Source organism: Physeter macrocephalus, chromosome 7, assembly GCF_002837175.3.
Source record: "Physeter macrocephalus isolate SW-GA chromosome 7, ASM283717v5, whole genome shotgun sequence".
Taxonomy (NCBI): Eukaryota; Metazoa; Chordata; class Mammalia; order Artiodactyla; family Physeteridae; genus Physeter; species Physeter macrocephalus.
In genome coordinates, this window is record NC_041220.1 from 115,054,650 (window position 1) to 115,076,511 (window position 21,862).

The 21,862-nt window shown below is 36.8% G+C and overlaps 1 protein-coding gene across 3 annotated transcripts in view; it reads right to left on the minus strand.

Moving 5' to 3' along the window:
• ELOVL6 (ELOVL fatty acid elongase 6) overlaps window positions 1-21,862 on the minus strand; it is a 148,941-nt gene that overhangs the window by 61,897 nt on the left and 65,182 nt on the right. For all 3 annotated transcript variants that reach the window (XM_028492180.2, XM_055086174.1, XM_007105849.3), the window contains exon 3: window positions 6,712-6,843. In XM_028492180.2, coding sequence (XP_028347981.1) covers window positions 6,712-6,843 — 132 coding nt within the window. The remainder of the gene's footprint in view (window positions 1-6,711; window positions 6,844-21,862) is intronic.

Sequence of the window (21,862 nt, forward strand, 5' to 3'; positions counted from 1 at the left end):
GCCCCGGTCCGGGAAGATCCCACATGCCGCGGAGCGGCTGGGCCCGTGAGCCATGGCCGCTGAGCCTGCGCGTCCGGAGCCTGTGCTCCGCAAAGGGAGAGGCCACAACAGTGAGAGGCCAGCGTACATCAAAAAAAAAAAAAAAATTACACCAAGATGCTAGGCATAAAACTAAGGTTACCCAGAGCACACCAGGAAGTACGGATTCTAGTTTATAGGTTCTATCTCACTTTAAAGGATGGAGAGTTGCCATTTCTTTATATAATTGCTCTTGGTTTTTCAAAATGAGTCAAGTGATTCAACAAGTGTCACAATAAATGGCCAAAAGAAAGGTTCCCAAATTATCCTTCCAGCTACACATAAAAAATGAACTCAGGGTCACTGTCAGAAAACAAAAAACATTCTTAATTCCAACTATAAATCTGCCATTATTGGGGTGTGTGTTTGGATCAATAGGATACAAAGTTTGTGTTTTGATATAAACTTACTTTGTTTAACATACACCTGCATTTTGCCAGAATCTTATAAAATGACTACAATTGCTAGCTTTCTTTCAGTTGCTATCCACACTTGAATCAAACACAGTTATCTTTTTCTTATTTAACTTTTTTGTAATGACAAAGTCATACAAAATTAGTGGAAGCCTCCTTTGGACCCTCTTTGGTCCCATCACTCTTCCTGCCTCCCCAGAAAGATATAATCACTAGCCTGAACTTTTTAAACATTGTTTTTATGCTAAGGGTTATTAAACTTTTCATACGTGGTATCACATTCCCATGATTATTCATCAGCTTGCTTTTTTCCTTCTCAGCATGTGCTTTCTAGAAGTATCTTTTGCTTTGTTACTTTTGCCCTTCTGATACTACATCTTAAAATGTGAAATTTATAATCTGTTATTGATAAAATAGCAGCTTTCCTCCTATGACATTTATAATTTATGCATCCATTTCCTTTATATCATTAATATCACTGTAATCATTATCTGTAATGTTGTTCTCGGTGGATTAAGGACCACTTCTGGCAACCATATAGCAAAATACTAGATACAAGGTGCTCGAGTATAAAGTTCTGAAATTTGTCATTTTCAATGTTTCATCATTTTACAGGTCAATGATGTACTTAACTCCTTCAGTATGGGTTTTTAAAGTGTCATATTTTTCTCATCTGAACAGTTTCAGTTGGTTTTATTATATATCTGTTTCTCTAAAAATAAGGCACTTGCCAATAATTCTTCTAATATTAAATATTGATGGGTGTGTGTATAAAACCACGAATAGATTTGATTAAATGCCATTCATCTGCTGCTCTGCTCTGTTAAACATACTTTTCTGAATGTGTCCTATGCTATATATAAGCTCTTTGTTCATGAAAATATTACTAAATAAAGAAAAAGAGTAATTTTCTATTCATCTTGAATATATTTTATACTTAAGCCAAAGATGAAATTCAATGACAAAATAAAAATATGGCCAGGAAATAAAAATGAGTTTCAACAGGGAAAATTGCTGGTTAAGAACAAGGCAAAAAGTCAAACTGTAAAGTGAGACTATCTGGCTTTGAGCAAATAAAGCAGAAAGCAACTGAGGCCAGAGTGAATCACCAGGAAACAGGAATAAACATATTTGAAGCAGGTGTGACATTGGCCTCTATAAATAAGCAGCACAAAGTAATTAACACTAATATGCACTGACTAGACAACCTGCTTTGACCTGCTCTGGGTCAGAGACCTAGAAGAAGGCTCCTTATGCTGCCAATGAGAGGAAAACACTGCCAGACAGATACCTGGTAAAGGCTGCTTGAATCAGAAGCACGCACATCTGCACCCAATCTAGAAGGGTTTGAAGTTATTAAATCAATACATAGAAAGTCCTTTACAAATCAACTGAAGTAACCCAGGTGAGTTGTCATAGCAACATGATGTAAAGATTCGGCAGTGTCTGGGAAGAATGGATGCTTGGCACCTTGAAGGGTTTGATGCTGTTTGCCATAAGCAACAGTCTCATCTAAAGGACTTACTAATTCAAGTTACCAGAAATTTTCTCAGAATTTACTCTAATATTCAAACATGTAGGGCCAAACGCCACCTGGAATTATCTCATCAAATAAGGAAATGCTTATCCTTGGGTTGGGTGGAAGTAGGCTGCTGTGCCCCACCCAGTCATATCCATAAAGACTAATTGAAACCAGAAGCTGATGGCTTAGATCTAAAAGGGGAAGCAGGGTTTGCGGGTAATGGGAAGAAATTGTCAAGAAAACCCCAGAGAAATCATTCTCCAATGAAATAAACCCATGGCAGGCCTAGGGAAAACCTCACTTGATCATATTCTATCTACTCCTTCAAAACTTATGACAGCTTTCAATAAATTATATTGTATTCAGCCTGTATGAAGTCTGCTATCACATTCAGTCACACCCAAAGGTAAAGAGAAAGAAAGAAAACATTATACAGGTAATGCTCACCAAAACCCCCCACTTCTTTCTGAAGCAGAGCAGTAAGAAGAGTGGGTTTTTCTTTTTGCTTAGGGAGCCTACATATCTGATTTAATTTCCACCCAGTTGTCTCAGTTCATGAGTAAACACAGTTTGGAGTATCCGGAAATACGTCACAGTTGGGTCTCCAGTTACTATAAAGAGCTAATAGGCAAGCTTGAAAAGCTGGGGAAGACATTAGTTCTAAGCAGTAAAATATATAAAAAAATCTTTTCAGAAAAATCTTACTGTTCTTTGCCCTCCACCCCCTCATTTCTAATTCCTCTAACAGAAAAGTTTGGTTCTCTTTCTCTTTCCTTCTTTTTCCAAATCCATGATATCACATCCTATTAGTAGTAAGGAGTGGGGAGTGGAGTAGATGTTTGGTCCTTAGCGTCCTACTGAATTGCATACCATCTGATGCAGGACTGTCTCTTGTGTAAGGACTTTGTGTACTTCTATATTAGACACCGTTTACAGGTGGATTTAAAAATTTGTGAATTATAGTAAGAGCCATTCAAAATTTTCTACAAAAACATATTCTTGTAATAATGAGGTTATCTTATATGATCAAGATAGGAGAATTTTTATTAATACCCATCAAAACATCTGTTTGTGAGAAGAGCTTATTTTTGATGCTTTATGTCAATTTCATTCAAAAGCTATTTGGATTCTAAAATAAAGAGCAAATATCACTTGAGATTCTCTAGGCTATGTATGAGACTGTATATGCATGTGTGTATCTTTTAGAAAATATTTTGAATGCAGAAAAGCACAAAGAATAATCAACAGCCAATATCCAGAGTCGGGTTGTCAACATTATGTTTGCTTCATTTGTTTTGAAAAGGAAGAAAACGCATAGCAAAAAAAATTTAAATCCTCTTTGCTTCCAAACTACCAGTCCACTAGAACCAAGCTCTACAAGCACTGAAATTTCTTCTGCTTTATTTTCCAGTAACTAGTAGGCATTCAATAAAAGCCTGTCTCCTCTGCCTTTCCATAGATGTAAGAATTGAGTATATTTTCTTCCAGTATCTTTTTAGATACTTTACAAACACTTAAATGTATTAATGAACAGCATGTTTCATGTCTAGGAGTAAAATTTACATAAACATTACATAAAAAACCATTCTGTATGTAGCCATTCAATACACTTCATTCACTACACTGTTGACCAGAATTCTTTAAGCACAGAGAAACCTCAATATACTCTTCCTAACATGGAACCATGTTCAACTGATACAACCATAGAATTCCGTAATAATGTTTTCCAAATAACTGATTAGAAATATTATGATCAGTTTTTACAAGACCCTAGACAGTCCATGCTTGGACACCTCTGTGTAGTTCCAGCTTTTAAAATTTTATACAAAATGTGGCTCTGAAGAAAGTAAAGTAACAAATAGAATTAAGGAAATGGAAGATGCGACAAGAACCTGTCAATCTAAAAAAGACATGGTAGTGTTAACAACTATTGCATATGCATTGTGGGGTAAGTAAATGAGTAATTACTGGCTGACATTGGGAACTTGGATTTTGGCATAGGAGGAAGGAGAAATGAGGTAATTAAGTAAAAACTCTCTAGGCATAAATATGAATTGGAAGTATCAGTACTAACTCTGGATACATTTCTTTCAAAAAATAAATAATTTTCTATTTCTGCCCTCTGAAAGGCCTAGAAATAAGAACTACCTTAAGGACAACAACCACCCCTAGTACTTAGAGAGTCATTTCTAAATACTATCTCCCTTTCCCAAGGGAACTTGGGATGAACTTGGGATCCTTTGAGAAATGACTGGTTCCAGTTCTGGACAAGGAATAGGCAACACGCTTGGCCTGCAACAGCTTGTCATCCCTGCCCCCCGCCACCATACACACACAAACATGCACACACATACGCAAAATCAAGCTATGAGCACTACTCAGTACATGGACAAGGATTCAGGAGCCAATCTGAAGAAACGCCCACTGGCCAAACATGGGATAACTTAGCATCTAAAAGAATAATAGCAATGGACTACAATACATCAAATCCAAATTCATCTCAAAATCACTGACATGTAAAAAAGTATAAATCTAGAGTTCTTAACGATACTTTAAAAAACCCATTATTCACATGCTAAGTATCAAATTTTTTTTTTGAAACTGCTAAGTATGACCAAAGAATCAAGCATTTATCCTGCCTTTGCTACACTAACTTCTTGTAAAAAGTTCTGTCAAACATTAAACCTAAATATAATAAAATTTCTAGATCTAACTAACAACTAACAAAGAATACAGGGGACAGAAGAATATGATCAGTAACATCCAGTCTGGGGGAAACTCTAAAAGGCAAGTGATTTGGATTCTCCAAAGGATGGATTGTGAGTGGGAGGGGGGGCTTGGAGAGGAAGGAAGAAACCTCTTAGTTTAAAGAAATCAACCAGTGGAAATGTGTGAACCTATCTGGATCAGGATTGTTTATTTTTTTTAGGTCCTTATTAGTTATCTATTTTATATATAGTAGTGTGTATGTCAGTTAGGTCAGGATTCTTAAAAATAAATTGTAATAAAAAAGAACCATTTATGAGACAACTGGAGAAACTGGAACACTCAATAATAAAGAATTATTACTAATTTAGATGAGATAATGATACTGTGATCGATTTTTTAATAAGACTACTTTTAGAAATGGTATCATTTCATTCAGAAATATCTGAGTCTGTATTACTTCCAAATAATTTGGGGACAAGGGAGAGGTTGGTAGGGACATAGATGAAATGAGATTAACACTGTTGATAACTGTTTAAGCAGGGTAACAGGTGCATGGGGGTCCTTGAACTCTCTTCTCTACTTATATGTGTTAAGGTTAAAAAAAACAAAAACAAAAGATAAAGACTCAAGGGATGTTGAAAGATCTGTAAAATGCTGAAAGGCATCATTAGCATAATTTTTTCCTCAAATATCAAAATACTTTAGGTGAGGCATACTCTGTGAACCTTCAATGTAAATAAAAATGAAAATGCTGCTTTGTATTAGAGAATTCCAACCTGATACATGTTGAAATGGAAGGAGTCTTTAGTGACAGAGTCAAATCACAAGTACCTCAAATGTTGCACCCTACAAAATGCACTGAAGTAAAGAGTGCATGCGGTAGTAGCAAGCAAAGGAGTGTTTTAGTTGCAGGGAGCCAACCTAATGGAGATGTACAGATCATCAGTTTGCAAAAACCCTCCTCCTGCCTGATCATCTTTAATAAGCCTTAAGTGACTAATGAGAGGCTGTTAGTGATACCATCTATTTCTCCTTAGCGGTAGAACAGTTAATATGTAATATGAAAAAAGTAGAAATGCTCCTAAATATTAAAATGAATAGGTTTTTATTCTGTAGCATATCTTTCTATACCTGCTCCCCTACACCCCAAGCCTAGTTATCAATTTGCTGGTTTTGACAAGCAAAACACAAATAGAACAGGTGCCTTTGTTAGCACTGAAGGTAAATTCTGGCGCCTGTTTGGACACCAGCTGTGTGCTAATTCATCTTATGATTGCCAAATCACCAAATAATACAAAATTAGGAATGTTCCTTCAGTCTGTCAGGTGTGGGTCTGGATGTTGGCTGGCAGATGTCCCTGGAGAGACCAGGCCTGGTCCTGACAGCCTCTATGATGAGTTTTATCCAGTGCAAAGTAAGACTTGGCTACATAAGCATATGCCTGCGAGTCAGTTCAGGCACTGAGGGTGGAGGATGCTTTGGGGGATGAGGAACAAAAACATTCTCTGGTCTAGTGATGCGAACACAGACAGGTGTCCAGTGTCTGGTCACATGCCTGAAAGCCATTTTTGATTAAGTACTAGTCATTAACAGCATGCCCACCGCATTGGAACCCTACTCTACCATACACTTCCACAGTTTACTGCTGTGGCTTTCCATTTAGCCCTTCATCTATACTTAAATGACAAAAATAATGGAGTTGATGCTCTGCTTCTAGTCCTAAGACATAAACTGAATTACTGCACGAACCGTTTGGACAAGAAAGGAGATGGCCTGAGAGCTCTCAAAATTAGAGCCTGAGTACAGTGTGGTAAGTTTGGTTTCAATGAAGCCTTTCCCTCTGGACATGGTTTTATTTTACACCCTTAATAATCAAAATATGAGATGTATGATAAAATGTTCGATGGTTGCTTCTTTCAGCGGAATCTGATGAAATGGATGGATTTTATTTGGAAAATGAAAAAAAAAACAACAAACAAAAAAACCTACCTGAAGACTGCAAGGGTCAGAGACCAGAGCACTAACGGCTTCCTCAGTTCAAACTTCGCCCGTTTGTTCATTAGGTGCCGACCACCGAAGATAAAGGCAGCATACAGAGCAGAAAACAGGAAAGATTTCTTCCTATGAACAAACAGAAAACCAAAATCTTATGAAATAAAGATCTTTAAGCAATTATTTTTATTCATTAGAATTTTATATTTATTCATTGTTCATCAACTTTTATACCACTCTCCTCTTGGTAAGCACCAAAAACATATTCTTGGGAATGTGCCCCCTTCACTGAAGAGAGATGTTTATCCATTTGGCAACATGGCGACTGTTGCATCCTCTCCTGACAAATTAGGTCATCTGGATTAACCAACCCATATCAGGATAGACAGATTTTCTTTTTGGGCTCTATAACTATAAACATTTCAACAACATAGCACTGAGGTAAAAAAGAAACCTTTTCACTGAAAGAATTATTTTTCAGAGTTTGTTGGACCATTTAGATAGATGAATTTTTAAAAAGGAATTATTTTTATTGGAAATAAAATATTAGGTGACAGAGTTGTGTCCTAGGACAAGAAGGCCTTTTAAAATGGCATCTTCCTAATAGGCTAGTGATACTAAAAAATGATTTTGGAGAAACACTTGATAATTTACAACACTAAAATTAAGCTACATGACTTAAAGCCCCCCCCCAAGATGGATTCCTGACATCTTCTCCACCAAGGGAGGCAGGTATTAAATTTTAGTATTATCATCAATAATAGGCCTGTCAGACATCATACAATGCAATAGGAAGAACACAGAACCACCTACAGTACAGTGGCCTAAAACCTTGAGCTTGAATCTCATCAAATATCTGATTTTACTACCTGCTTATAGGAAAGATAGGGGATAAAGCCAAACTTTGGACATTCTGTAGGACAGCTGAATTTATTTCTTCAAAATGTCAGTGGTAAGAAATCAAAATCTGGGACTGTTCTAGATTAAAAGTGACTTGAGAGACATAACAATCAAAGGTAACATACAGAACATTTTTGGATCCATATTTGAACAAACCAATTGTTTAAAAAAAATCTTTAATAAAATCAGAAAGTTATCAGTCATAATCTTAAAAGCTCTTATCAGAAAATATTTATGGGTGAAATTATATGTCTTGGATTTGCTTTAAAATACTCTGGGAAACAAACAGAACTCAAGCAATATTAAGAATGGAGAGACAACACAAGATTAACAAAAAAGACAATGGAACACAGGAGCCCATTAGTCCTTTTCTCTTTTTGTTAGTCAGATTTAGGTGGGACTTTCAGTCAGGAAGGTCTAACTAAATAAAATCTGCATGTCCTGCTGATTTATTATTGTACCAAGGAGAAGTGAACAATAGTATTGATAATGCCATAAAGTACAAAAAACACAAAGCTTTTGTAGACTTTGATTCAACAGAAAGTAACAGAGGCTGTGTAAATAACTGAAACATCTGAGTATACCTCGTGATATGATAAAGCAATGTTTCTTTTAAAATGGGTATTCCTCACTCAGATTAAAATGGAAAGGGCTGAAAAATAAGTTACAAGATATAATACAAAAAGCAAAATGCATTAACCTGAAGAGCATTACGTGTAAAAGGCTTCATATTTTTTCCCCTAAGCACTACCATGTATTGCTGACTCATGAGGGATCTTATTATTTACAGAAGCATCACTCCTCCTCCAGTGAGTGCAAGTGACCTACCTGGTGAACCCCAGCAAATAAAGCAGTGATTCCCGAAATCAACTGGTAAATAGTGTCAAATAAATCACTTCCACTGCGTGTCGCAAACTCTTGGAAACACAAGACCTGGCACACAGTAAGTGCTTAATAAATACCTGTTGAATGATCGTGATCTTGTCATATCAAATATTCTAATAGGGGAAAATATTTATGCACCTGGGCACAAGGGTGCTCAGTGAACACTGAGTAAATGAACAGTTGTGCTTTCCCAGTAATGTCTTAATAACTAAAGAATAAAATATTCAGAAAAAAACATACCATCAATTTTCTTCCCCCAGAAAGAAAGAGACTATTTCTATATTTCAAAGAGAAGTGGAAATGAGACGATTTTATGGAAACTGTAACTACTGAACATTTCAAGAAGAGAGTATTTTTGGCCATAACTAGATTTATTGCTTTACTTCTTTGAAGTTTGCAAGTGTATAGCATTACTTTAAATGTCAGAATCACTGCATTTACACGCATATAAGCAAGGACTCACTCAAGAAAAACAAAATTTATGAAGTTAATGTAGATAATAGTAATATGAAAAAGTATATATTCTTTCTAAATTATAAAGGTAAATGATAAGTGACAATAATCCTGGTATTATGATTTAGGGAGTGATTCCTGTGGGTAGAGATAGTGCTAAAAACCTTTGTTATTTAATCCTCCTAATCGTCCTTAATGTGTTATGGCTTAGGAACCTGGCTTAGAGGTTAAGTAGCCTCAGATCTCCCTGCTCGCCTGTGGTATACTTTTGGAGGAAAGAAGGGTGTGTCTGCTAAGTTATAAGAATTCCTTAAACCCTCCTTCTGACTTGCAAGGCTATTGTGCAACTTTGCAGCACAATGTTTAACTGTGAAAAGATGAAGAGAAATCTCTACAGGTTTGTTTCAACTGTCATATTTTCTGGGCGTGGAACACTTTGATCACAATCCTCTTCACCTGCTGGATAACAAATTCACTATATATACAACTGAAAACTCTTCCTTACAATTATCATTCTTTCTCTTGCTCAGTCAATCTAACTCCAAGTTTGGTTATAGTTAGATTAATTACATTACTTACAGTTATGAACCAAGTTAAATGACTGTCCATATGATCCTATCGTTCTAGCCTAAGGGAAAAATAATGTGCCTTGAAGAACCAACAAAAGAATAAAAATCTTCTCTCTGTATTTCTTCCTCAAATTTCTTCAGTTCTAGAATGAGAATTAGCCCTAATGGACTACTGGCTTCCTGGCAAGGACCATTCTTTTTTGCATGTTTTCTAAAGATCTCTTTAAGAATCTTCAATTCCACACAGCTAGGACAAACAAGTCAATCAACATAAACATGCAGAATTTGAGAATTCTGGGGGACAAATTTCCTTGTTCTACAGAAGAGGAAATGGGGGGCGGGTGCTGATAACATTGGTTGCTCAGGGTCACATGGCCACATACTGCATATTGGTCAAAACTACCAAAAAATTGTAATGGCCGTGATCAAGCAGGTAGGTAAACATAAATCAATTGTCTAGGCTACATCTGGGTCACAGGCAGTCAATAATAGGAACTGATACTTGTTTAATTATAAATGCTATAATAAAAATAAGTTACTTATTGTATCTTATATAAATCTTCCACTATGGTGGAATTTAAATAATGCTTTGGCAACAGTGGATGGACTTGGAAGGCAGTATGCTAAGTGAAAGAAGTCAGATAAGAAAGACTAATACTGTATGATATCACTTATATATGGAATCTAAAAAATACAACAAAGTAATGAATATAACAGAAAAGAAGCAGAATCACAGATATAGAGAACAAACTAGTGGTTACCAGTGGGGAGAGAAGGGGAGGGGCAATAAAGATGTGAGAGAGCAGGAGGAAGAAACTATTGGGTATAAGATAGGCTACAAGGTTGTCGTTGTTTTTTTGTTTTGTTTTGTTTTTTGCAGTACGCAGGCTTCTCACTGTTGTGGCCTCTCCCATTGCGGAGCACAGGCTCCGGACGTGCAGGCTCAGCGGCCATGGCTCACGGGCCTAGCTGCTCCGCTTCCCGGACCGGGGCACGAACCCGTGTCCCCTACATCGGCAGGTGGACTCCCAACCACTGCGCCACCAGGGAAGCCCCAAGGTTGTATTTTACAACACGGGGAATATAGCCAATGTTTTGTAATAACTGTAAATGGAGTATAACCTTTAAAAATTGTATTAAAAATAAGTAAATGCACAAAAAATTATAAAGGTAAATAATGCTTTGGGTTAATTTAGAACTAAGCTTAGGCTTCTTCTAAGAGAGGGAGTCATCTAAGGAAGCATTAATTCTTACCTCTTCAATTGAGTAACCAAAATTTATCATGTATAGTTGAATGTTATGCTTTTTCCATTTTACTTAGAAGAAAAATTTTCTTTAGCCAAATGGGCGATTTAAACTATCTTTCCATTCTGGTATCTCTTTAGCAAAGGTTCAGTTATAGTCAAGATGAATAATGACTTGTCGCTGGCCCACCTACTATTTAATGTGGATAGATGACTTCCCTAAAGCTTCAACAGTAACCCAATAATACTTCATATTGTGACAGGCCTCCATAGCTGGGTATAATGGTAACACTACATTGTTTTATTACCAGATAACTAGCAATTTCTAGATGGTATGGATCTTGTTTAGGAAGTCTTAAATGCACAATCATATAGCACAACCTTTAACTGTAGGTACTTAATGCTTTTCATGAGGTGATTCTGTAGCTATAATTATGAAGTAACCAACCAAATAAGGATCACCCAAATGAAATACTGATATGCTTTGAGCTTGTCATGTTTGTATTTACCCTTTTTTCCCCTTTTACTTCTGTCATCAATGTGAATAATGAAATAATTAGTGAATGTGAATAATAATTAGTCCATAATTAATCAAAACAATGGTTTATCCTTTATCCTTAAAGAGCTGGATTTCTTTACCATGGTACTTTGTTCCAAAACATTCCTAGATGCTTTTTCTATTCTGACTAGCTGCTTATGATTTGTATTTATTGTTCTGTCTAACAACACTTCTTAAAGGGTATGTATATATTCACATGCTTTTTTTGTTTTTTCGACTCCTGGGATTCCACTGAAACCAGTACCTAGTAACTAGAGCCCCTTAATGCTCACATCAGGATCTCTGCCAGGTGACCTGTACTCCTTTGGAAGTCAGACAAGTTTATCTGAGAATGGCAAAACTTTCACGTGGGTAGCATTTCACATAGGATAATTGCTAATGAGCACCTTGGGGAGATGACCTGAGCTCCTTTATGTCAGTGACCTTGTTTTTACGGCCACTGTGTATGTGTGAGACACAAGGAGTTGTGAAAGGGAAAATTAAGCTGTGAGGGAAAAAAGGAAAGAAAAGAAAAGGAGACCTAAAAGCATCTCCTACTTTGGCTGATCTACCTGGTACACAGAAAGTTTCCACCTTTCTATGTGTGAAGTGTGTGAAGCTGAGAAAGTATGTTACTCAGTAGGGCCACATCTCTTTTCAGGTTTCTCCTTTAGTTCCGTTGCTGATTCAAGTCAGAAAAGAATTCAAGGTTCTGAAAGTAGTTATAGGACACATACGAATTGCAGACCCTAAAAACCAATGAACAGAAACCTCAATTAAATAGCGTCAGGAGACCAGAAGGGGGAGCTCTCCTACCCCGGGACCACAGCGGAGCCCAACAGGAAGAAGAAAGACTCCTCTTCTTTCGTGGCAACAACTCGGCCAATGAAAAGCCATGGACTCTGTTTACTACTGCCCTCCCCACTTCCCTTTCCCCTCTGCCCGAGCCGTTTTCCTTTCCTTCCTCTGTGGTGACTTGCACGGGGCTTGCCGTGGTTGTAGACTCCAAATGGCAATTCCCTGCTGATCCCCAATAAACTCATCTTTGCTGGAGAAATATCTGGTCATCTATTTGTTTGAGGTCAACCAGACCCAGAGACTGAAGGAAATACACTGCTTTTTGCCAACAAGATACTCAGTGGATGTGTATGGTGGTTAAAATTTGATGAGGGTATAAAGGAAGGTTTTCTGGTGAGGGATCCTGAAGTTGTGCTCCTGGAGCTCTAGCCAGGGCTGGGCTGTGTCACTCTCTTGAGAATTCCAGATGGGACCTTCATTAAATTTTTATTTAAGAATGAATATTCTCCTGTTCCGAGAAAAGTTTGGAAAATGGCTAGGCTAATCATGGCATTATGTCAGTCAAGCTTGTGTCCTGAATTGTCACATAGAGTAAAGGTCAGCTTTAACCCTGAAGTATTGCATCCTAGAGAGGTACAAGAATATTTTTGTTTTGGAAGACATGGTTTAACCATGTTTAACCTAACGGATCAGGAAGAATCAATGCCAAAGTTAGAATCAAAGATTTCTGAGGATAGTAAATCAAAGAAAGAAAGAATTCTTTGACAGAGGTTTCTAATCTCCTTAAAGAGAGTAAAGCTTGCCACAGTCTCTGAATAAAAATTTAGCCAAAAATGTATCAGTGGTCTTAATTAGACAAATCTCCTCCCACCACAAAGCAAACTTATAATGAGCCCTGCATTGACAAAATAATTTCTAGCTTCTGTTTTTTTTGAGAGTATTGCTCTCAATATTCTCATCCTGATTCTTTGGGAATGATTGTCACTTCAAGCTACAATTTTCACGTAACTGTCTTATATAATACATCAGCTACTGATACGAGTCATGGTAAAACACTAACTCTAGCGGCCATAAAAAAGACAAACAAACCAGTATGTTCTGAACAGGAGAGGCAACATGCAGAAAGAGAATCCAGAAAGTAGTTTCATCAGCAATTCAGTTTCATTGTGCTAATGCCCTTAAAGAAACGCCCTTTGTTCTAGGAAACAGAAAGCTTTCATCTGAATTTCCAATGAAGAAATGATCACTTGTTGATTATTTTTAAATATAATAATAAAGATAATACAGAAAGCATACTATAATTCTGAAATGGCTCCTATTAAATAAGAGCAGTTGAGTGACACCCCTGTCACCAGATTAAATTTTATCTCTTAGAGCCTTAAAGTCTACTATGTAATATAAATGAGGTATTAGTGATTTTTTTCCCTGAATATGAAATTTTCTTGGGCCAGAAGTTGTACAACGTATAATTATGGGCTTGTGTCAAGGCTGCAAGCTTAAAAAAAAAAAATCTTATCATCCACTCGAATGGCCTGCTGACCATAGAAATATAAAATTAATATAAAATGTTAAAAATATAAAGATAAAACCGAGTCAAACATAAACATCTGTTTTCTGTTTGTCTTTATCCTGCAGAAGCCCGAATGTTCTGTAGATAATAGATTTATCGGAGAGCTGGAGACTAAAACCAGAAGTGAAAAAACACTATAAAAAGCATATGATTATTCACAATGGAATGGAAACAGGATTTCAGGTTTACAAGATTAAATCCAATTCAGACATAAAATGTTCCCAGATTTAAATCAAAATGACAGCTGCACAGATAACTATATAAATAAGCATAAACATACCCAAATCTGAGAGCACTTTCTCTATACTCAAGGGCAAACTGTTTGAACTGAAAGATGATCCATTTCTGTTTTGTTAACTACCTCCTTCTATTTATGGAGTTTTAGTTGACATTCATTGCTTCAGACAACTTTAAAGAAGCTGGAAAATACTATCAAGGAAAAAAATCACATGTTTTCATGTTAACTATTGGGTGATTAAACACACCATTGCACTACCTTTCTCCTGGATATACATTTTGAAAGGGTATTGGGGAAGCAATGAGAAAATATGTCCCAAACACTATTTCTGGATTAGGGAGAAAACAGCTCAGCAATGATGAAGATTATTTCCTGGTATAACTCATGGACACTTTTCTGTCACCAAATCAAATTTATATAACAAATGAAACCTGAGTAAAAACTAGCAATGACAAGAAGAAGCAATGACATATTAGCAAGGTAGTAAACATGGCAGACATTTTTTCACCCATGAGATATCACCTAATTATCCAAGCAAAGACTATCAATTTCATTTTGCTCTTGAACATAATAATACGGCAAGATTTTGATTAGGGTATTCACACTGCTACTTCAAAATCTGAACTCTCATTCAGTGACATAAATAAGGCCTATAGGCACTAGCTTTGAGAAGGTTGGTAATGAGGAAAACCTGCCTTACGAATTGGATTGTATTACTTTTCCACTGTTGCAGAAACAAATTCCCACAAATTTCGTGGCTTAAAACCACATGAATGTATTATCTTAGAGTTCTGAAGGTCAGAAGTCTGAAATGAGTCTTGTGGGGTTAAAATCAAGGTGTTCCCAGGGCTGCATTCCTTCTGGAGCTTCTGGGGGAAATCTGTTTCCTTGCATTTTTGGGCCTGTCCAGATATTCCAGAATAATCTCCTCATCTCAAAGTCCTTACCCTACTTATATCTGCAAAATCTCTTTTGCTCTGTAAGGTAAAATACAAATTCCAGGGATTAAGACATGGACAGCTTAGAGAGACTATTATTCAACCCACCACATGGATTACCCTGAATAATAGGAAGGTCTAAAGGCCTTTTTCTATTGTGACATAGGAATCCCCTACAGATGGCAAACCTTCATCCTTTAATTTTGGTTTGCTAGATCCAAAAGCAGTCTCTTCTCTCCAACTCAAGAAAGCATTTTAGAATTCAAGGGGCTGAGAGTCACCTGTTATGGATTGTCCGGAAGCCACTCATAAATATATAAATTCACAAATATCAGTACTTGAACTCGTATTAGTAACATATGAATTATCATATACTACCTTACAATGGCCTAGGCACCAAAGCTTAGGATTTCCACTGAAATACATGATATGTTGGAAATTATTAGCATGTATTCAATTTATCCCGACTGTCACAGGTTCTAAAGTGCCATTTTATACTATTTTCAACAACAAAGATTATTTGGCTTGTGACCATCCTCTGTATTTCAATCTTAAAATATATGCTACAGGCTCCATCAAGTACATTTTCCTATTTGCAGCAATCCATTTGTTCTGTACTTTATCACTTTTATGTTAAATCCCTAAAGAAGGAGGCTTCATCTCAAGTGGTCTAATGAACAGCAGCATTTGACACAGACGGTAACCCCCTCTTTTCTGTGACAGTTTCTTCACTTGGTTTCTGGGACACTGTGTTCTCTTATTTCTTCTCCAACTCCACCATCTGCTCTTTTTTCATTCTCCTTTGCTGGCTCCCTCTTCATCCACCCAGTCTTTAAAGATTGCAGAGCTCTCAGGGCTCAATCTGCGGACCTCTTTTCTTTTCATTTACCACAGTGGTTCTCACAGGGGGTGATGATTTTGCCCCTCAGAGGATATAAGGCAATGTCTGGAGACATTTGTACAACTGGAGGAGGACTGGCTACTGGCATCAAGTATGTAGAGGGCCTGGATGCTGCACAGGACAGCTCTTCACAACAAAGAATTATCCACCCCAAATGTCAACAGTGCCAAGGTTGAGAAACCCTGGACAAGAGAAATATAAAGAAAGAGATGAAGAAAAGAGAAATCGGAAAACCAAGAGTGTGTATTGAAATGTGATACAGCTTCGAAAAACATGTTCATTGCTTAGAATGACATCACTTTTGTTTCACATACGCTCAGGCTGAATTGCTTCAAACCAATTCCAAGCATAGAGTAAATAAATACCCGGTTTCAAATCAGCAGTTCTATTTAAAATTGAAAATAAGACAAAATGACCAATTTCGAGCAATATTTCCCTTCATTATTCTAGGATTAGGTTCATTTCTGTCTACAATGGAATCACGGTCCAGCTGCCCTGTGAAGCCTGGAGTGATCAATTCCTACAAACTGTATACCTGTTGCGATGCTACCCTTGCCAAGAAGATCATCCAGAATTGCATTTTATAATATCTCTCCAGAAATGAATAACGTGGAATGAAGAATAGTCACTGCCAAAACAACCCCCTTTTGAAGTAGAATTCCAGTTATTTCCATTCACCCCTTGACTATAAGAATTCCATGGTTGCCAACCCTTTCCTAGCCCTGGACAGGGAAACGTAAAAATACATTAGACTATCAGGACTTACACCTCTAATACTGAGCTTACATGTTCTTAGCCAGTCTCTTCTAAATCATCAAAGTATGAAAATTTGATAACAATAAAGGTTTCTGTGACACAAACTTAAGAACAACTCTACTTTGTAAATCTCAGAACTATACAAGTAGGTGCTACCATATGCTAAAGAATGCCAATTGTAATGAACAAAATCAGTTGCACTGTTTTCTAAATCTTAGAACAAATTATTTGATTATTTTTATTAGTCACCCTCAGGCCTTTGGTATCCTGCATTTCTGCCATGTTGGGAGACACTGATCCTCTGATGATTGTGTACCAAGCTGAATGAGTTGAACAGGAAGCTGCTCTCTACTATGTGTGTGTCATCAGTTTCTACATGGGGAACCAGAATAAAACCTGCCAGGGTGGCCAACACTGGTTTAGGAGCTTTTTATCTTTAGATCTGTGTTCATCATTTCCCACAGAGACTTGCACTTTGCTTTTTTTTTTTTTTTCTTTTCCCCCTTCAATTACAGGATCGAGGCTAGGAACAACGATAAAAATTCCTCTTGGGGAAAATGTTTAATAGAAAAATCTCAAGGTCTACCAAACAAACAGAAATGAAGAGCACAACTCCCATTTCTCCAGAAAGTGAAAGGGGAATTTGTTTCATTTCTAAAGTTTCTCTTTACTACTAGGTTGTGAGACAAGAATAATTTCTTCTTCACTTGCATGGCAGGTGAATCCTGAGACATGTCTAAGGTACGGCTGGGATTGATCAAGCATGGGTTCTGAGAAAAGAGATTCTTCAGATAGCAATGCCCAGAACATCCTTTTCTTCAATCAGACAGTTTCAGAAGGAAGTAAAAATGCTTAAGGAGAAGGGTGTGTATCTGACTCACGGTTTCTTTGAGGGCTGGAAGGTTAATGTGTCCTCCCATATTCCCAAGGGCATTCCCTTTGGCATTAAGAGGGACTGTGTCCTTGAGATTATTCACGGTGGCATGCACACAGTGTGTGAATAGATGGCCATCACTCTGTAAACCTCAGCCTTTGCTTTCACTATTCTCTTTTCTTATTTGTCAAGACCAACTTACTAAGCAACAAGATTTGGGAGAAAGAATATTCTTTACTTAGCTGTGTTTACACATAAAGGTCCCGCCTGCCCCACTCCCCATAAAAAAGTAAAAAAAAAAAAAAAAAAAAAAAAAGATTTGACAGGTGTTTGTTCAAGATGTATCCTTCAGTCTAAAGCATTTTTGAGCCATTTACACATAAAGGTCCCGCCTGCCCCACTCCCCATAAAAAAGTAAAAAAAAAAGATTTGACAGGTGTTTGTTCAAGATGTATCCTTCAGTCTAAAGCATTTTTGAGCCAATCTGAGAAATTCTAGACGCCTACATGCCTACATGCTACAACAACATTTAAAAGTTTTACTGAGCACCACAGTAGATCTCTAGTACATGAATTTACTGCTCCACAATAGACACAAAGTTAACACTGGCTTGGACTGCACATTTGTGCACTGCTCCAGAACACTAAAACAGAATGCTTTTCAATTTGGTCAAAGTAATAATAACTTGTTTAACTGAGAACTTATTACATTCCAGGCACTGTTCTTAGTGTTTCAAGGACTTGTTATATACAATGTCTCATTTACGTTTCAGAGAACCCGTGATCATGCCCATTTTGCAGACCAAGAAACTAAAGAACAAGGTTAAATAACTGTACAGAACCCAGAGATTTTCAGTGACGGTGCTGGGATTTAAACCCAGGCAGCCAAGTGTCAGCCCTGTGCCCTGAATTGCTACACTGGGTTCTTATCCAGAATGTTATACCTTCCCAGTTGGTTCTTTCAGCAATAGTGTATCATCCCTTTTTCCAGCTCCCCATCATTCTTTCTGACATTCACAAACATAAATAATCACTTACTGCTGAAATCTACTGATTCTTCAAGAAAGTATTCCTTTAAGTTATATTCATAAGGCTATTGATTTTAACAGAGAGAAATAAATTGATAAACTAAAAAACAGTGCCCTTGCTTAAGTGGTCAAAGTCTCCAGAGAATACATCTCAAAAAGCCACTGCACGCTAGAAGCCGACTCCTTTTCCAATCTGATATTTGCCTACTTTTTTTGTATACTGACAGGCATATTCCCTGGGTCACTTAATGGCTGGGCATACTTTGGCATATTACACAATTTTCCATGTGATTTCTTTGCAATCTTTGACATAGTACACAATTTTCTGCCTTTTTGTCTTCCTACTTAGACTGATTTACTGTGTCCTTCTAGCTGTACAAAAGGACTTGCCATATTCCTGTGCTTTCAGATCATAGAATCTAGTATTGAAAAATTATTGAGGACACGTGTACAAGACTATATCTAAGAAAATGTAGACATTAAATCATACAAAGGCAAGTACTTTATATTTTCCAACTGCCTTGTTTATTTAAACAGGAATGTCATTAATGTAGGTTATAGGCTCTAGAGAATTTTAACAGATTTGGCCATTGTCTCCCAAACTATGTCTAAATGCTTTCACATGATTCAAATGATCTTACCTCTGACTACTCTGAAATCATGTCTTATAACTTCTCCTGGAACATCCTATGCTACAGCCATACTGTGATTTTCAAAAGATATCACACCCCTTGCCCCACCTTGTCTTTCTTTACACACGCCATTCTCACCACTTTGAATGCCCTTCCAACCCATCCTTGTCATTTTGTTGATCTTTGTGAAGATATTCCCTGACTGCTTCTAGGTCAACTGGATTAAACCTTTCCTTCATCACCTCTGTGCTTTCTATACACCTTTTGCCTACCTATTATACCACTTAACTCTTTATATTTCACACATAAATTTACAGCTCTGTTACCCTGAAAGCTAGGAACTGCGTCTTACTCAGTTTTGTACACCCAAGGCCTTATACTACAATGCTGGCCTAAAGTGGGCTCCTGACATATGAATGGATGAATAATATATTGGCTATTTTAAAGATGTTGCATTTTGGAAATACTTTAAGGAAAAAAAAAGTATATATATATATATATATATTTTACTGGGAGACTAAAGAAGATAACCAACGCTGAAGTCATCTATGAATCTACGCTTCAAACTCGATTCTAAATCTAAATGGTAAAAATTATATTTTATTATAGTTTTGTTTACCTCAAGAGCTGAAAGAATCCTACGAGTTAGTTTCAATTCTATTGTCTTTTTTTCAACCTCTCTTCGGAAATATGGTTCTGTTTCTACTGAGGCAGGCTGCTCCAGGAGTAGTGTATTGTAACAAGTACCTGCTCAGGAATACTGGGGAAGCCTCATCGAATTTCTTTAGTTCTTGCTGCCCAGAGACCCACATATTGCTTTCTCTATGTAATCGTCTGCATAAAATAAGCAAAGACAGAACAGACAGATACAAAGTGAGACTGGCACTGTGATAGCATCACTTTCCACCTGATGACTGTACCCTCATCTGCAATCAATAGAAACTTGTTATTCACCAATACATTTCCAGACTGACTCTGAAGGGCCAGGCTTAATCTGAAAGCAAAACAATGCCAACAACAGCATCATACTATTTTGATGATAAAGAAATCACATTAATTTTGATCAGGATTATTACATAAACCAAGAAAGCGCTAAGATACTGTTTAAGGCTATCAATTGGCAATGAGGGAAGTGATAATGCCTGATTCAGGTGAGGATGCAGTAACTCATCTGTTTTGCTGGCCAGAAGGTAAAGTAATATAGCTCTTGAAAAAAACAATTTATCAAGAATTCTAAAAGATCCATAGCTTTTAATCCTGCAATTCTACTTCAAGGAGTCTGTTTGAGGCAAACAATCTTTAACATGGTAAAGGAAAGATAATCTCTACAGTGCAACAGTGAAAAAGTAACTAGATCTCTAAGAGTCAGGGATATGCTATGGTATGTCCACTCAAAATACTATTACACATAAAGAGTTACATAAATTTAGAGTTACATAAAGTGTACATGATTTTAATAACTATGGAAGATAAAAGCAGAATGTGGTATAATTACATCTTGGAAGAAGAAATACCCCTCACTCCAATTTTACAGTGGTTATTATTGGGTGGCAGGATTATGCATGCTTTTTTTCTCCAATTTACTTTTATGTACTGAATACCTTTTTCTACTAGTTTAATAATGAAAGATGAAAATTTTATATAATAAAATTAAATGTTTAAAAATGTTTTAAATTTTAAAAGCACAAAATGCTAACCAACACACCAAGTATTTTGGTGGTGGTTGCCTGAATAGTATATAATATTACACACATTTTATTCCATATACTTCTGCACATGTCTTATTGGAAGATACCAGAGTAGTCACCATCATATCTACTGGAGTCACAAAGACCTGGGTTTCAATCCTGGCCGTAAATCATCATATTGGCTCTGTGATCTTGAGTAAAATACTGTACATCTTATCTGCCTCGGTGTCCTCATCAAAAAAAAGCTGGGAAAGTAACACTGCCTTCTCAGGCTTGTTGTAAATCATCAAAATACTGTACCTGGCAGCATCTGACACACTGTAAGTCCTCAATACATGGTACCTAATACAATTGCTTATTATCGGGGGAAAAAAAAATAGATGTTATAAGAGACTCAAATGCCAAAAGTCAGGCTGGTTGAGTCTCTATGGCCAAAAGCATTTCAAGTCCTGTTTAGTCATTTTAAAGGTATACATGATACCGAACATCTGTGAATTTGATATTAGCCTTTTGTGAGTACTTTGAAAATAATAAATAAGCAAAATTGCACTATCCAAGTTTGTAATATACAAGAGCTTTTATGAAAACACATCATTTATATACCTCAGCTTGAGTATGAAGAGTGGTAACACTGTGAAACAATGATCTGAACACTTTATTCTTATTAAAAGTCCTAGACGGGACACAGGACATAAGTTTCTTAGATGGCACACAGAGGTCACTCTTGAACTGAGCTGAAAAGTACTGGTCCACCTAAAAGTATGTTTAGAAATAATAACAATTAAAAACAGCTATAGATAATCCTTCTAAATTACGTGTTTCTTTTTTTTTTTTTTTTAGGTGGAAAGGAAAGTTTGCTTTATTTCAGATGCCTGCAACTAGGGGGGGTGGTGTGGTAAATTAGGTATTTCTAAAAGAAAAATTTTTAAATGTTATGGTAGATATGCTTTTTTTTTCCTGACCTATTTATAGTAGGAGGAAAAAGTAGATCCTTTTATAGTCATTTAATTACTAGGCTACCAGTAAAGAAAAGAGTTGAATTTGACCATTTGGCTAATTTACACTGCAGTTAAAAGGCCCATGGAGGGCTTCCCTGGTGGCGCAGTGGTTGAGAGTCCGCCTGCCGGTGCAGGGGAC